At 35.1% G+C, this 18438-nt stretch overlaps 2 protein-coding genes across 2 annotated transcripts; both read left to right on the top strand.

Annotated features, from left to right (window-relative positions):
• The first annotated feature begins 3770 nt into the window (after window positions 1-3770).
• On the top strand, window positions 3771-6179 carry LOC123523488 (uncharacterized). The gene is made up of 2 exons (XM_045301157.2): window positions 3771-3895; window positions 4154-6179. Exon 2 carries the CDS (start codon window positions 4192-4194, stop codon window positions 5617-5619), a length of 1428 nt encoding a protein of 475 aa, XP_045157092.2. The 5' UTR covers window positions 3771-3895; window positions 4154-4191; the 3' UTR covers window positions 5620-6179.
• Window positions 6180-10572: 4393 nt separating this feature from the next.
• Window positions 10573-11781, top strand: LOC128555900 (uncharacterized). Its single transcript, XM_053539703.1, has one exon. It carries the CDS (start codon window positions 10573-10575, stop codon window positions 11779-11781), a length of 1209 nt encoding a protein of 402 aa, XP_053395678.1.
• Window positions 11782-18438: the final 6657 nt, after the last annotated feature.

The raw sequence follows: 18438 nt of genomic DNA, 5'->3' as shown, positions 1-18438 counted from the left end.
AAGAGAAAACGAGACGAACATGCTCTCAGAGATCCCTAGGAAATGAGATGATAACTATGTATTTATACGAATGTAATGCATACTATTAAGATTTATAATATGCCTTACCGAAATGCATATTACATGTATTGAGGGTCATTCAATATTTTATGAAAATAAAATATCATATATTCGCCAAAACGAGATATGCAGTGAATATCTAGCTCACGTTATACAACTGAACAGCAGATGTTTGACAAACATTTAAAGTCTACTGCCAGAAGACATTTTTTGCTATAGTACCTATGATTTTAGATGTACCAAAAGCTATCCAAATGGGCTGCATATTATATATATTGTATATCTTTAAACGTTGCAATATCATTCAGTTACATGTAGATCCATATTATCCCGAATAACGCGCTTACTATAATCCAGGGTTCATTCTAAAGTTGTTACATAACTGATGACGGTAGAATAGATGAACGTACAAACGGAAAGACAATGGAAACAGTGGAATAATTTTCATATTCTCTTTAGAACACTCTAAGTATAAGTATATGCATGGTAAAATGTAAGTTATTTTGTACTTGGCAAGTTTATCACTTTATCCATCTGTTGCGACGCGGACAGACGGACGAAAGCATGGTAAAATGTAAATTATTTCGTACTTGGCAAGTTTATCACTTTATCCATCTGTTGCGACGCGGACAGACGGACGAAAACACAAACAATTAGAAAAATTTAGATAACATAAATTCTCCAAAATATCCATCAACGAATAAAGTATCTTGAAAATGTCGGACGGACGAATGGCCAGAAGAAACGAAAATGAAATTATGTACATGTTTCAACAATATCTGACTATGAACCACGTTTTTTTGAAAAGAAACTCAGTTTAAATTACCAAATGATAGACTACGCGTATTGTCATAGCAACAGTTTTGACGTAGTTAGAAATATTATGCATATCTCTTTAACTTCAAGGGTCTAATTTTCCCATATGCTCGATTGAGCCCATTTCCAGATCAAATTAGAAGATGAGAATATTGTTTTCTACAAGGGGCAAAACTAGGTCGCTTTCACTTGTTCATGCAGTCGGATAATGTAAGCTGTTGCCTCTTAAACAGACTGTAAGTAAAATATAATATCAATGTGGAGCAACATTAAACTTTGATTTTCCTTATTCTTTCAATTTCTTCCTTTAGTTCCCTAAGCATTATTTAAAAACGTCTTTCCTGTTATGTGAAAAATTCTGAACGATTAGACATATGTTTGAATCTTTAGTGTTTTAGAATGCTATGCGATTTGTGAACGTGACACAATATGTACATCCAATACACAAAACAGAATGCCATTTGTTTAAAGCAAATGGAACTGACCACAAGTTTAACAAAACTTTAATGGTGGCCTTTCCCTTCAAATATTCATAACAAAATTTTCAGGTTTTTAAAGCTCACAAAATTTAACAATATTACGATATTAAAATGCAATATTTGTATAAAAATAGGAGAAATAAAAACAGAACAAATAGAATGAATACAATAGACGTAGGCTTAATATGATAATTATATAAATTTACAAAAAAAAAACTATTTCGTGAAAGGAATATCTTTCATAAAACTGCTGGTTTTGCCATTTTCAGGCGGTGTTTTAACAGGAGAGCCAGCGTGTTTTACTGTAAACACACCTTTTACACATGCGCGTTCCGTGGCAAAGAGTAATTGCATTACGGTCCCATGACAGATAATTGAAAAGAAAATGACGTCAACGCTGATCAAACAACACTGAATTAACAACATTTACCGACCTGTCCGTTGTAGGTGAGAAATGCATGATTGAAAAGGGATAGTAAACTTTCCCGTTCATAAGCATGGTTTTTATAGTATACCTAGTGGTAGGGTATAACATGTACGGTTTATTTTTTCTTTCTGATGCCAGTGGTATATATCAAAATATCAGCAGGAATATGTTAAAAAAAGGGTCTTGAATTGAGACTCCATTCCTTAGAGGTGTTGATATAATAATGCATGTGTGAAGTTTCCTCTATTTCTTGTTATTTTTAAATTTCTCAAATTGTTTTTTGTATCAAAATATTTAATTTGACGGTGCTAAATTGGAAATTATGCTAACATACATTATTATATATTAACTGAATGCGATATACACAACTTTCTTACTAAAGCATTAGCTTAAAGGTCATGTTCGTAGTATAACCTTAAGATATCGTAACAAAACCCAATTACAAGGCCGAATTCTGAAGCAATATTAAAATGAACAGTGTGTGCGTGTTTGATTTAATTTAGCGTCTTTTTCAACATTTTTTAAGTCTAAACGACGTGTCTATTTATAACAGAGAGCACAATGTCCAACTTTATAATGCAACCTCACTGACACGTCACGCCATGATACCCCACCTAGTCACAATATACTTATCCCGGGTCGACCTCTGTTAATACTGAGCACCAAGCGAGGAAGTTACTAGAACCATTTTTACGTAGTTGGCATGTCACGGCCGGGGAGCGACCTCCCACACTCGAAGCGGGCGCTATAACACTAGGTTATCAAGACTAGGCTGATAGGGATTAGGTCAGATATGATTATCCTTATGGTGTGACGGTTTGTTTGTATCTTATATAAACGTCTCATGTTCTTCTACTTTTACCATTTTATCTAATCTTTCTTTAAAGATTATAGAACTAGTTTATTAACTGCATCTGACAATACGTAAGTCGATGACATTAAGCTATATGAGCACTTGTGTATCGGTATTTTTGTATGTTGCATCCTATTATATCTATTCATCAAAATGCGGACAATTCGAAAATAAATAATAAGAATTAAGTCGAGTTTTTTGGTATGAAAAATTCTCCGCACACCGATATTTCTCATACCTTACTCAAACAATGAGTCATAATGCACACTTGAAATATGATGTATAGTATATGAAGATGTGATATAATATGTCTACAGGCGTCTTCGAATCCAAACTGTTCTACCTGTGAAGATAATGTAACCCGGATCAAGTTATATTTAGTTTTATTGATGGAAATTGTTCTACATGACGTGATTCCGTAATAAGCCATCTGGAAATATTTGACAGACAGCCCACAATTAATCCAACACAAATCCAAATTTATGTAATGACATTAGTTTCAGGTGCATTCTTTAGTACTATTTTAACACACTTTGTACTTTTCTTGAGACTAACAATAAATCGCGTTGTTTAAATGAGAATTTCAAAGTCTAGTGCGAGGTTTCAAGCATTTTACAATACTTATTAGAAGCCATTGCTGAAAGATTTCCTACCAAGCCTAATTTCCTTACCCGCCAAACTTAGGAAGAAAAGGTTATAAAATGCCGCCTAGGTGCAAATATGTAACTTGCATGTTTTTTTCAATGACAAAGACAATCTGTATGAAAGACAATATAGGAAACAACCAGCTCGTATTTATATCTTAACTGATACACGAAATCTTTTATTTTGTAGATTCACTTATGAATCAACTTTCTATGATTCCGCTACAACTAAAACAAACCAATCAGTACAGAATACATGTATATAGAATCGCCCAAAAGCTAAATTAGAATATCTATAAAACAGTACTTCACCGCTACTTAAACAAACCATCATTCTTGGAGAAACCAAGACATATAAATTCGATTGGTAAACTGCATACGTAGTCCTACTTCATCACCAGATGAAACGTCCTTTAAACTCCCATCAACATCTCATTAATTTAAGTTAAGTAAAACCAACACTTCAGTTGTTAAGATAATCAAAACAAAAAGAATCATAGTAGATAGAGGAGAAACCTTAGGGCTTTTCTGCGAATAATGTCCTTAAACATATGTATATAATTATATGAAAGCAATGCTGTAAACTGACGAAATACTTTTGCTGAATCAGTCAAGGGTGAGTTTTCCTTTGTTTATATTGTTATTTCTTATTAAAATCTTTAGTCATAGCAAACTCACATTTGAAATGTCATAAATCAAATGCTGGAATAAGATGAAACACAATAGCTATTTCGTTTTCATAGATCTAGCTCGAAGTTCAATAAAAACACTACATGAATATAAAAGGAAGTGAATAAAAATGAAAAAAATAATATATATTTATATATTAAAGCATTTCCTTTTCAAGTAAAATATCTACAATCTTATTTTCCAGGAAAGTAATCTAAACAGAGATAGCACAATTCACAGAAAATGTCTGGGAAAGCGGATGAAGACATTTCTCGATTGGTATATACAACACTTGACACGTTCGGGTATCACCTAGAGTCCGTGTCTTTTCGTTCAAAAGTCTATGATTATATGTCAAATATAGCAACTTTATGTAATTCTAGGGAAGGAATACCACATTCAGTTGTCTTTGTGGGTAGCTTAGGTGAAGGTGTTGGATTATCGGACAGCGATACAGATACAATGGTAATAATTGGTGACACCATATGTGTAGACAAAGCAAGCGCTCAAAGACACTTCAATATTCTGGAGCTGGATTATGCAACTTCTCCTCCTGGATACACAAAAATAGTTCCTGTGAGCTTGGATAAAGAAAAAGACAGCTATGCTTGGTTTAAGTCATCATATATGTACATATCTCAGACAGGGTGTCCATACATATCTAGTGCTGTCTTTTGTAAAACTGCTTACAAGATGGTAGAAAAAATATCCACTAACCGGTATGATGGCTTAAACAAAACAGAGATGACGAACAATGGCCCAGCAACAACAAGGACAATTGAAGCGTTAGGTGAACATGATATAGTTCCTTCTATATACGTTTTCGGTGGAGATCATTTACGTAAATGGAAAGACAGAACCAGACTGAATACTTGGCCATCAATTAATCTAGTTCAGGAAATTTCTCAGAAAGAAGGTTATATTGTACCTGTTGGGGATAAATTAAGTGACAGTCAAATTTTGGAATGGCGGATATGCTACACTACTGCAGAAAAGAAATTGATATCAACTCTAAACGATGTTCAAGTTAAATTATATGTATTGTTAAAACTCATAGGAAAGAAAATATTGAAACCTGTTTGTAAGGATATTACTTCATACATAGTAAAAAATGTTGTTTTCTGGGTTGTAGAAACAAATCAGGAAAGCTCGTTTTCTCCAGAGTTGTTGTTGAAGCTAGTACAAAAATCATTGTTTTACCTTAAATACTGTCTAGAAAATAATCATTTTCCAAATTATATGATACCAGACAGAAACCTCCTGAATATAGTATTCGGTCATTATAAAACAAAGGTCATACGTTTTTTATCCGATTGTTTGAAAGAGGAAGGGTCTATAGTTGTAAGGGTTCCAAAACTGCGTGAATTAATGTATTGCAAGTTGACATCGATAGAGAGAACTATCTATAGAGATTGGAGAAATGAGGTAGAAGAAAGATTGTTTAAATGTATGACACAAAGAGCTGAACACATTACTTTTAGTATGATGTTAAAGAGTACATTCTTGTATGACTTAGAATACGAATTCTTTAAAGATGGAAGATATATGGAGACAAATTTGAAATTTGTAAACATGTTCGTGCCGGAATGGTTTCAGTTAATGCTTGGAGGCAGAATAAGAGAAATCAACGAATTGTTTTTGCGAAGGCTTGAAGCAGTTCGGCCACTATAAAAACTGTATAGTAATGGTCTAAACTGTAACTAAATCGTGCAAACTTTTCACAGTAGATACAGATGTTTAATTACAAAAATCTTACCATTCCTATATGAAAACCATATGAAAGGATAATTGTGATAAAAAGTAATGGTAGGAAGCCAGAAAACACAAACAAACATCCGAACCAACAACCCAAAACCACAAAAACGTTACCTAAATTCGGCTCCATTGTTACGTATACTGTAACAGAGTATGTGAACGTCAAAGAATACAACGAAATATATGTATCTGAAATTAGCCAAATGAAGAAGTTGCTTTAATTATTCTTTTCACTTTATTGTTTAATTATCAAATCCTTAAAATTCACAGTTCGTTTATGTTTTATTTCCGAACGCTTAACGTTAAATAAGTATGTCATTGAAAATACATCAAATGTACTTTCCTTATATAGTTTAAATCTTAAGACATCATATAATCATTTTTTGTGTGTTATTATCTGGTATGCGCAATGTTTATGTCTATGGAGTTTTCTTCCTTGGACAAAATTAAACCATATACTTGTAATACAAAATTTATTTTGTTAAATGTCAGTATTGTTATTATTTTTGGTCCTTATATACGAATACTTGTATACCTCGAATCACTTAAATCTGTTTACACAATGACACATTGCATTCCAGTTGGAATAAAGAGGATTTAAAAATCAGAGAAGATGCTTTAAATCTCAAGTTTTCATTTTATTTCCTTTTTCCTCAAATATTAATTCTACACATTTAGGACGTATTTCTCATTTCAGGCTTTAGTAAGATATTGTGCTCATTTTCAAATCCCTTTCGTTTTATTGTTTTGGATATTGTTTTGCTGTTTCTAGTACCTCCACCCACCCCCTCCCCGAAAGTGAACAAAAAAGTAAAACCCAATAATTTGTTCACCCTTTGTACATTTATTACATTCACCGTATTCAAATTTCTTGTGTTTCTCGACATTGTGTTAAAGTACACCAACGCCATTTAGCACCCTGCGCTATTAAGTAAACAACTTCTAACCCTTTTTTCAAAAAAATCGAGCGCAGCTCATGTAACAATTTGGTTGAGGGCACATTTCAAAAAGAACATGAATTTTGTACTGACAATTTGTTACTTTACAACATACATCATTTTGACGTCATACTTAACGTCACGAATTAATCAAGACACTAATCCATTGAATAGTTTCCCATATCCGATGAAAATTGAATACAGTGTTTTGTATTTGTTTGCAACTAACAGACTGCATTTCATACAGTAAATGCATATGTATATAATTATTTGTATCACATTCATTACATTGACTGATTATGGTTGCTGATTTGTGTTATTTTGTTATTTCGTTCTGTCGCAGCAAACGTCGCCCCGCCAAACGTCATTATGGCGCCCGCCAAACGTCCCCGACAAATGTCTCCTTGACAGACGGCACACCTCGGAACGTCGCCCCAACAAACTTCGGCCCGACTAACGCTGTTTGCACCCTCTTCCCCATTGAACATCGCCCTGACAGACGTCGTCTTTTCGCCTTCTGGAATGACATGGTAGTATTAACTAAATTGGAGACAAAAGGTAGTAAGTAAGAGTTTAATATTAATGAAATATTTGTAAGTCCCTAATGAAGTGTTACCAGAGCGTACTGCCCACTCTTACCCCAAACCCTTACACATCCAAATATACGACCTACAATTACAAAAAATATTTTGCATGAAATGTAGATAGACGGCAATACGCATGTGTACGTACATGCGTGCGTCCGTCCGTGCGTCCTTCCGTCCGTTCGTCTACTATATGTCCATATTATGAATTTGTCGAACTTTGGAAAATCGCTTTAAGCTTGCTTCAGTGACATGGATTGTCGTTCGAACAAAAACCAGATCCCTATTTGAAAGGTCAATACCATACTTGGGTGTAGACGTTTGGCAAGTGTCATGACAGATCTTGTCCGAGGGAAACCTTAACACTCGTACAGAAATCATTTTTGACTTCCTCAATAATATAGCTAGTGCCATGCAAAACCCACGCCCTAAAGTCAAGCGTGCGGCGTTTTGTAGGGCGACGTTCGGCGAGGCGAAGTTAGGCAAGGCTACATTCAATGGAGCGACGATTGTCAGGGTGACGTTTTGCAATGCGACATACAGCCTGGCGACATTTAGCTTGGTTCCCGGCATGTACTAATATTACGCAGCAGTTAAGGGGCAGGTAATCCAGACTAGGGGACGTTTGGTTGGGCGACGTTCGGCAGGGCGATATTCGGCTGGGCGACGTTTGTCAGGGCGACATTCGGTGGGGCAACGTTTATCTGGGTGATGTTCGGCGGGGCGACGTTTGGCGGGGCGACATTCTGCGAAACGACGTTTGTCGGGACGACGTCCGGCGGGGCGATATTTGGAGGGACGTCATAATGACATTCGGTTGGGTGACGTTAGGCGGTGCGATGTTCAGCGGGACGACGTTTGGCGAGGCGACATTTGGTGGGGCGACGTTTGTCGTTTTGTCGCTGCGAAAAAACGAATCAGCAACCATAATTCTAATACTTTCGTTTTTATTTAAACACTTCTATCGATGTACTAGGGTAGAAAATGTTAAACTATTGATATATGACCAGTGAAACTACAGTATTGCGTTTTGACCATCGATATTTCTATTCCTGAACCCCATATCTCGAAAGTCAAAATCACGAAACCTCGATGATGAGCGTCGAAATCACGATAGTGAAAACTCAAAACTACGACGGTAAAAGTCGAAATCACGAAACCATGATGATGTAAACGCTATATCTTTTTGCGTCTTCACCATCCTTGTTTCGTGTTTTCATCATCATGCTTTCGACTTTCGTCATCGTAGTTTCGACTGTCAGCATCGTAGTTTCGACTTGCATCATCGTGGTTTCGACTTTTACGGTCGTGCTTTCAACTTTCGACTGGGAGTCGAAACTACAATTGTGAAAGTACAATGAGTTTTCACCATCGTGATTTTGACTTTCACCATCGTTGTTTCGTGTTTTCGCCGTCCTTTATGTTGAATTTCACCATCGTGATTTTGACTTTCATCATCGTAGTTTCCTGATTTCGACTTTCGAGGTATGGGATCAGGAATACATTCTCGATGCTCCAAACGGAACACCGTATGAAACGCCTTTATATTTTGAGCAAAGAAACGTCTCCTATTACTAGGGTGTCTTAGACTATGTGATAAACTATTTTAATGTCTTTGGTCAAAACTGCAAAGCCGATGAGAACTACATAGCTCATATATATAATTTTCCTCAGACAACCTTGTCAGTACCAATACTATTCAACGATTTACATAAGAGACTGAAAAATAATTTCAGGGAGCAGACAAATTACAAAATGTATCAAACAAAACTTTAAAACATTAAACCAGTAATGATCTACTAAATTCCTAGGCTGGAACTATATACCTACATAATTTGTCTTTTGATGAGTTCCCTGCGGAAGATGTCTTAAATATGTAAGAACCAATCGGCCTGTACAGCTTACTAGTAACCTCTTACAGGGTGTTACTCGCCTTTTGGATGAAAGTCCCTTTAGCCAATGTAGTTTGGATGTTCAATGGATATCTAATTTAAAGGCAAAACTGTTAAAACCTGTTTTCATGAACCGCTCAACCGAGGTCTCCGCACATGCATTCAACATAACCGGTGTATTTCATACATTAAAGGAACAGATACTAAAACATTGAGTTATAATGCGCGCTTGAGATATGATGTATTACATATGAAGATATGATATAATATGTCTAGAGGCGTCTTCGAATCCAAATTGTTCTGCCTGTGATAAAGTTATATTTAGTTTTATTGATGGAAATTGTTCTATATGACGTGATTCTGTAATAAGTCACACACGAAGCGAAATCAGGAAATATTTGGCAAACCCAACAAAATTCCATTAATGTAATGACAATAGTTTCATGTGCATTCTTTTGTACAGTTGAAATACACTTTGTACTTGAGACTTACAGAAAACCGCATTATTTAAATGAGAATTTCAAAGTCTAGTGCGAGGTATCAATCATTTTACAATACTTATTAGAAGCTATTGCTGAAGAATTTTCTATCAAGTCTTACTATCTCACCCGCCGAACTTAGGAAGAAACTGTTATAAAATGCCGCCTAGGTACAAATATGTAACTTGTATGTCTTTTTTCAATGACAAAGACAGTGTGTAAGAAAGACAATATGTAAGAAAAAACAGCTCGTATTTATATCTTAACTGATACACGAACTCTTTTATTTTTTCCACTACAACTAAAGTAAGCCGATCAGTACAGAATATATAGAATCGCCAAACAACTAAACTATAATATTTATAAAACAGTAATTTACCGCTACTTAAACAAAACATCATTCTTGGAGAAACCAAGACATGCCATTGCGATTGGTAAACAATATAATTCCTACTTTATCATCCATTAAAACGTAATTTCTTTTAAACTCCCATCAACAGAAATTACAAAACATCTCATTGAATAAATGAAACCAACACTTCAGTTTTCCAGATAATCAAAACAAAAGGAATTATAGTAGATAGAGAAGATACCTTAGGGCTTTTCTGCGAATAATTTCCTTAAACAAATGTATATATACGAAGGCAATGCTGTAAACTGCCGAAATACTTTTGCTGAATCAGTCAAGGGTAAGTTATTCCTTTGTTTACATTGATATTTTATCAAAATCTTTCGTCATAGCAAAATCAAATTTGAAATGTCTGAAATTAAATACTAGAATAAGAGGAAATACAATAGCCTTTTCGTTTTTCATAGACCTAGCTCGAAGTTCAATAAAGACACTACATGAATATCAAAGTAAGTGAATAAATATGAAAACAAAAATATCTGTATCTTAAAGTATTTTCTGTTCAAGTAAAATATCTACATTTTTTCCAGGAAATAAACTAAACAGAGATAGCACAATTCATAGAAAATGTCTGGGAAAGCGGATGATGACATTTCTCGATTGGTATATACAGCACTTGATACGTTCGGATATCACCTAGAGTCCGTGTCTTTTCGTTCAAAAGTCTATGACAATTTGTCAAATATAGCAACTCTATGTAATTCTAGGGAAGGAATATCACATTCAGTTGTCTTTGTGGGTAGCTTAGGTGAAGGTGTTGGATTATCAGACAGCGATTTAGATGGAATGATAATACTTGGTGACACCATATGTGTAGAAAAAGCAAGCGCTCAAGGACACTTCAATATTCTGGAGCTGGATAATGCAACTTCTCCTCCTGGATACACAAAAATAGTTCCTGTGTATTTGGATGAAAATAATTTGAGTCATATTTTGTTTAAGTCTTCATATATGTACACATCTCAGACAGGGTGCCCATATATATCTAGTGCTGTACTCAGTAATTATGTTCATAAGTGGGTAGAAATATTATACAGTAAAAGATATGATGGCTTTAAAAATGGAAAGGTGACGAAAAACGGTCCTGCTACAACGTTTGAAATCATGGTTTCATGCGAGCAGGATATAGTTCCTTCTGTATATTGTTTTGGGGAAAAACATTTAAGGAAATGGAAAGACAGAACCAGACGTAACACGTGGCCATCAATTAATCTAGTTCAGGAAATTTCTGAGATGGAAGGTTATACTGTGCCTGTTGGGGATAAATTAAGTGACAGCCATTTTTTGGAATGGCGGATATGCTACACTACTGCAGAAAAGAAATTGATATCAACTCTAAACGATGTTCAAGTTAAATTATATGTATTGTTAAAACTCATAGCAAAGAAAATACTGAAACCTGTTTGTAAGGATATTACTTCTTACATAGTAACAAATGTTGTTTTCTGGGTTGTAGAAACAAATCAGGAAAGCTCGTTTTCTCCAGAATTATTGTTGAAGCTAGTACAAAAATCATTGTTTTTCCTTAAATACTGTCTAGAAAATAATCATTTTCCAAATTATATGATACCAGACAGAAATCTTCTGAATGTAGTATTCGGTCATTATAAAACAAAGGTCATACGTTTGTTATCCGATTGTTTGAAAGAGGAAGGATCTATAGTTCTTAGGGTTCCAAAACTGCGTGAATTAATGTATTGCAACTTTACAACGATAGAAAGAACTATCTATAGAGATTGGAGAAATGAGGCAGAAAAATATATTTTAAATATATGACACAAAGAGCTGAACACATTACTTTTAGTATGATTTTAAAGAGTACATTCTTGTATGACATAGAATGGGAATGGTTCAAAGATGAAAGATATATGGAGACAGTTTTGAAATTTGTAAACATGTTCGTGCCGGAATGGTTTCAGTTAATACTTGAAGGCAGAATCAGAGAATTAGAAGACTTGTTTTCTCTAAGGCATAAACTAGTTCGGCCACTATAAAAACTGTATAGTAATGGTCTAAACTGTGACTAAATCATGCAAACTTTTCAAAGTATATACAAATGTTTAATAACAAAAATGTTATCTTACCATTCCTATACGAAAACCATATGAAAGGATAATTTTGATAAAAGGTAATGGCAGGAAGCCAGAAAACCTAACAAACATTGTTACTGTAACAGAGTATGTGAACGTCAAAGTATGCAATGATATATATGTATTTGAAATTAGCCCAGAAAGAAGTTGCTTTAATTATTCTTTTCACTTAATTGATTAATTATCAAATCCTTAAAATTCACATTTCGTTAATGTTTTATTTCCGAACGCTTAATGTTAAATAAGTATGTCATTGAAAATACATCAAATGTACTTTCCTTCTATAGTATGAATCTTAGCCATCATATAATCATTTTTGTGTGTTATAATCTGGTATACGCAATATTTATGTCTATGGAGTTTTCTTCCTTGGACATATATAAACTATATACTTTGAAATACAAAATTTACTTTGTCATATGTCAGTGTTGTTATTACTTTTGGTCCTTATATGCAAGTACTTGTATACCTCGAAACACTTGAATCTGTTTACACATTGAAACGTTGCTTTCTACTTGAAATAAAGAGGATTTAAAAAACAGAGAAGATGCTTTAAACCTGAACTTTTCACTTTATTTCCTTTTTCCTAAAATATTTTAAATCTATACATTAAAGACGTATTTCTCATCTTAGGCTTTAGTAAGATATTGTGTTCATTTTCCAATCCCTTTCGATTTATTGTTTTCGATATTGTTTTGCTGTTTCTAATAACGCCACCCATCCCCCTCCCCGAAAGTGAACAAAATAGTAATACGCAATAATTTGTTCACCCTTTATACATTTATTACATTCACCCTATTTTTCTTGTGTTTCTTCACATTGTATTAAGGTACACCAATATTTTAAGCACTCTACTCCATTAAGTAAACAACTTCTAACCTTTTTTTCAAAAAATCGAGCGCAGCTCATGTAACATTTTGGTTGAGGGCACATTTCAAAAAGAACATGAATTTTGTACTGACAATTTGTTACATTACCCCATACATCATTTTGACGTCATACTTGACGTTACGAATTAATCAAGACACTACTCCATTGAATAGTTTCCCATATCCGATTAAAATTGAATACAGTGTTTTGTATTTGTTTTTGCAACTAACAGACTGCATTTCATACAGTAAATGCATAGGTATATAGTTATTTGTATCACATTCATTACATTGACTGATTATGGTTGCTGATTTGTGTTATTTTGTTATTTCGTTCTGTCGCAGCAAACGTCGCCCAGTCGAACGTCGTCCCGCCAAACGTCGCACCGCCAAACGTCGTTATGGCGCCCGCCAAACGCCCCCGACAAATGTCTCCTCGACAGACGGCACCCATCGGAACGTCGCCCCAACAAACTTCGCCCCGACTAACGGTGTTTGCACCCCCTTCCCCATTGAACGCCACCCTGACAAACGTCGTCTTTTCGCCTTCTAGAATGACACGGTAGTATTAACTAAATTGGAGACAAAAGGTAGTAAGTAAGAGTTTAATATTAATGAAATATTTGTAACAATTACAAAAAAATATTTTTCATGAAATGAAGATAGAGGGCAATACGCATGTGTACGTGCGTGCGTCCTTCCGTCCGTTCGTCTACTTTTGTCCATATTATGAATTTGTCTAACTTCGGAAAATCACTTTAAGCTTGCCTCAGTGACATGGATTGTCGTTCGGACAAAAACCAGATCCCTATTTGAAAGGTCAATACCATACTTGGGTGTAGACGTTTGGCAAGTGTCATGACAGATCTTGTCCGAGGGAAACCTTAACTCTCGTACAGAAATCATTTTTTACTTCCTCAATAACATAGTTAGTGCCATACAAAACTCAGGCCCTAAAGTCAAACGTGCGGCGTTTTGTAGGGCGACGTTCGGCGAGGCGAAGTTAGGCAAGGCTACATTCAACGGGGTGACGATTGTCAGGGCGACGTTTTGCGATGCGACATACAGCCTGGCGACGTATAGCTTGGTTCCCGGCCTGTACTATTATTACGTAGCAGTTAAGGGACAGGTAATCCAGACTTGTCGACGTTTGGTTGGGCGACGTTCGACAGGGCGATATTCGGCTGGGCGACGTTTGGAGGGGCGACATTCGGTGGGGCAACGTTTTATCGGGGTGACGTTCGGCAGGGCGACGTTTGGATGGGCGCCATAATGACGTTCGGTTGGGTGACCTTAGGCGGTATGACGTTCAGCGGGACGACGTTTGGCGAGGCCACATTTGGTGGGGCGATGTTTGTCGTTTTGTCGCTGCGAAAGAACAAATCAGCAACCATAACTCTAATACTTTCGTTTTTATTTAAACACTTCTATCGATATACTAGGGTAGAAAATGTTAAACTATTGAAATATGATCAGTGAAACTACGGTGTTCCGTTTGGACCATCGATATTTTTATTTCTGAACCCCATATCTCGAAAGTCGAAATCACAAAAGCTCAATGTTGAACGTCGAAATCAAGATAGTGAAAACTCAAAACTACGACGGTAAAAGTCGAAAACACGAAACCATGATGATGTAAACGCAATATCATTTTGCGTTTTCGCCATCCTTCGTTTCGTGTTTCATCAGCATGCTTTCGGCTTTCGTCATCGTAGTTTCGACTTTCAGCATTGTAGTTTCGACATTCATTATCGTGGTTTCGACTTTTACGGTCATGCTTTCAACTTTCGACTAGAAATTGAAACTACGATTGTGAAAGTACAATGAGCTTTCACCATTGTGATTTTGACTTTCACCATCGTTGTTTCGTGTTTTCGCCGTCCTTTATGTTGAATTTCACCATCGTGATTTTGACTTTCATCATCGTAGTTTCCTGATTTCGACTTTCGAGGTATGGGATCAGGAATAAATTCTCGATGCTCCAAACGGAACACCGTATGAAACGCCTTTATGTTTTGAGCAAAGAAACGGGTCCTATTACTAGGGTGTCTTAGACTATCTGATAAACTATTTTAATGTCTTTGGTCAAAACTGCAAAGCCGATGAGAACTACACAGCTCATATATGTAAGTTTTCTCAGACAACCAATACTATTCAACGATTTATATAAGAGACTGAACAATAATTTCAGCAAGCAGACAAATTACAAAATGTATCAAACAAAACTTAAAATCATCAAACCAGTAATGCTCTACTAAATTCCTAGGCTGGAACTATAGGCCTACATAATTTGTCTTTTGATGAAGTTCCCTGCGGAAGATGTCAAATATGTAAGAACCAATCGGCCTGTTCAGTTTACTAGTAACCTCTTACAGGGTGTTACTCGCCTTTTGGATGAGTCCCTTTAGCCAATGTAGTTTGGATGTTCAGTTGATGTCAAAAGCCAAAACTGTTAAAACCTGTTTTCATGAACCGCTCAACTGAGGTCTCCGCACATCTTTTCAACCAAACCGATGTATTTCATACATTAAAAGAACAGATACTAAAACATTGAGTCATAATGCGCGCTTGATATATGATGTATAGCATATGAAGATGTGATATAATATGTCTACAGGCGCCTTCGAATCCAACATGTTCTGCCTGTGAAGATAATGTATGCCTGTGAAGATAATGTAACCCAGATAAAGTTCTATTTTGTTTTATTGGTGGAAATTGTTCTATATGACGTGATTCTGTAGTAAGTTACACACGAAGCGAAATCAGGAAATATTTGGCAGACCAAACAAAAATCCATTAATGTAATGACAGTAGTTTCATGTGCATTCTTTTGTACAGTTGAAATACACTTTGTACTTTTCTTGAGACTTACAGAAAACCGCATTATTTAAATTAGAATTTCAAAGTCTAGTGCGAGGTATCAATCATTTTTCAATACTTATTAGAAGCCATTGCTAAGAATTTTCTATCAAGCCTAATTTCCTAACCCGCAAAACTAAGGAAGGAACTGTTATAGAGTACCGCTTAGGTGCAAATATGTAACTTGCATGTCTTTTTTTTTTCAATGACAAAGACAATGTGTAAGACAGACAATAAAACAGCTCATATTTATATCTTAACTAATACACGAAATCTTTTATTTTTCCACTATAACTAAAGTAAGCCGATCAGTACAGAATATAATAGAATCGCCCAACAACTAAATTATAATATTTATAAAACAGTAATTTACCGCTACTTAAACAAAACATCATTCTTGGAGAAACCAAGACATGTCAATGCGATTGGTAAACAGTATACGTATTCCTACTTCATCATCCATTAAAACATAATTTCTTTTAATATGCCATCAACAGAAATTACAATAAATAAAACCAACACTTCAGTTGTTAGGATAATCAAAATAAAAGGAAGTATGGTAGATAGAGGAGATACCTTAGGGTTTTTCTGCGAATAATTTCCTTAAACATATGTATATGCAAGAAGAAAATGCTGTAAATTGTCAAAATACTATTCCTTTGTTTACATTGATATTTCATCAAAATCTTTCGTTAAAGCAAAATCAAATTTGAAATGTCTGAAATTAAATACTAGAATAAGAGGAAATACAATAGCCTTTTCGTTTTCATAGACCTAGCTCGAAGTTCAATAAAGACACTACATGAATATCAAAGTAAGTGAATCAATACGAAAACAAAAATATTTGTATATTAAAGCATTTCCGGTTCAAGTAAAATATCTACAATCTTTTTTTCCCAGGAAAATAATCTAAACAGAGATAGCACAATTCATAGAAAATGTCTGGTATTTACAGCACTTGATAGTTCGGGTATCACCTAGAGTCCGTGTCTTTTCGTTCAAAAGTCTATGATAATTTGTCAAATGTAGCAACTCTATGTAATTCTAGGGAAGGAATATCACATTCAGTTGTCTTTGTGGGTGGCTTAGGTGAAGGTGTTGGATTATCAGACAGCGATTCAAATGGAATGATAATACTTGGTGACACCATATGTGTAGAAAAAGCAAGCGCTCAAGGACACTTCAATATTCTGAAGCTGGATAATGCAACTTCTTCTCCTGGATACACAAAAATAGTTCCTGTGTATTTGGATGAAAATAATTTGAGTCATATTTTGTTTAAGTCTTCATATATGTACACATATCAGACAGGGTGCCCATATATATCTAGTGTTGTACTCAGTAATTATGTTCATAAGTGGGTAGAAATATTATACTGTAAAAAATATGATGGCTTTAAAAATGGAAAGGTGACGAAGAACGGTCCTGCTACAACGTTTGAAATCATGGTTTCATGCGAGCAGGATATAGTTCTTTCTGTATATTGTTTTGGGGAAACATTTAAGGAAATGGAAAGACAGAACCACACGTAACACGTGGCCATCAATTAATCCAGTTTAGGAAATTTCTGAGATGGAAGGTTATATTGTGCCTGTTGGGGATAAATTAAGGGACAGCCAGTTATTGGAATGGCGGATATGTTATACTACCGCAGAAAAGAAATTGATATCAACTCTAAACGATGTTCAGATTAAATTATACGTATTTATTAAAGCTTATATGAAAGAAAATACTGAAACCTGTTTGTAAGGATATAACTTCTTACATAGTAAACATGTTGTTTTCTGAGTTGTAGAAACAAACCAAGAAAGCTCGTTTTCTCCAGAGTTGTTAAAGCTAGTGCAAAAAATCATTGTTTTTCCTCAAACACTGTCTAGAAAATAATCATTTTCCAGATTATATGATACCAGACAGAAATCTTCTGAATGTCATATTCGGTCATTACAAAACAAAGGTCATACGTTTTTTATCCGATTGTTTGAAAGAGGAAGGGTCTATAGTTCTTAGGGTTCCAAAACTGCGTGAATTAATGTATTGCAACTTTACATTTATAGAGAGAACTATCTAGATTGGAGAAATGAGGCAGAAAAAAGATATTTTAAATATATGACACAAAAAGCTGAACACTTCAAGTATGATGGTAAAGAGTACATTTTTGTATGACTTAGAATGGGAATGTTTAAAAGATGAAAGGTGTCTGGAGACAGTTTTGAAACTTTTTAACATGTTCGTGCCGGAATGGTTTCAGTAAATACTTGAAGGCAGAATCATAGAACTAGAACAATTGTTTTCTCTAAAGCATAAACTAGTATGGCCGCTATAAACACTGCACAGTAATGGTCTAAACAGTGGGGATATCATGCAAACGCTTCACATACAGTTATAGTATATCCTTCATTTTCCATAAATGTAAACCATAAAATATTCCAACTTTAATAAAAGGAAAAGAAAAAAAAAAAAGAAAAAAAAAAAAGAAAGAAAACTAGAAAATGCTTTTGTAAAAAAGCGCATGTCTCCCCCAATGCAAAGTCCTATAGGCAAGAAGTCAATAGGGGTCAGGAGCGAAAGTCAAAGAGACACTGATGGTTGGGTGCAATAGGGATCATCTACTTGGC

This window comes from Mercenaria mercenaria, chromosome 3, assembly GCF_021730395.1.
Source record: "Mercenaria mercenaria strain notata chromosome 3, MADL_Memer_1, whole genome shotgun sequence".
Lineage (NCBI taxonomy): Eukaryota > Metazoa > Mollusca > Bivalvia > Venerida > Veneridae > Mercenaria > Mercenaria mercenaria.
This window is presented reverse-complemented; position numbering and strand designations above follow the sequence as displayed.

Coding starts and splice junctions, on each gene's coding strand:
- LOC128555900 (XM_053539703.1), top strand. CDS start 10,573: ATGTCTGGGAAAGCGGATGATGACATTTCTCGATTGGTATATACAGCA.
- LOC123523488 (XM_045301157.2), top strand. CDS start 4,192: ATGTCTGGGAAAGCGGATGAAGACATTTCTCGATTGGTATATACAACA.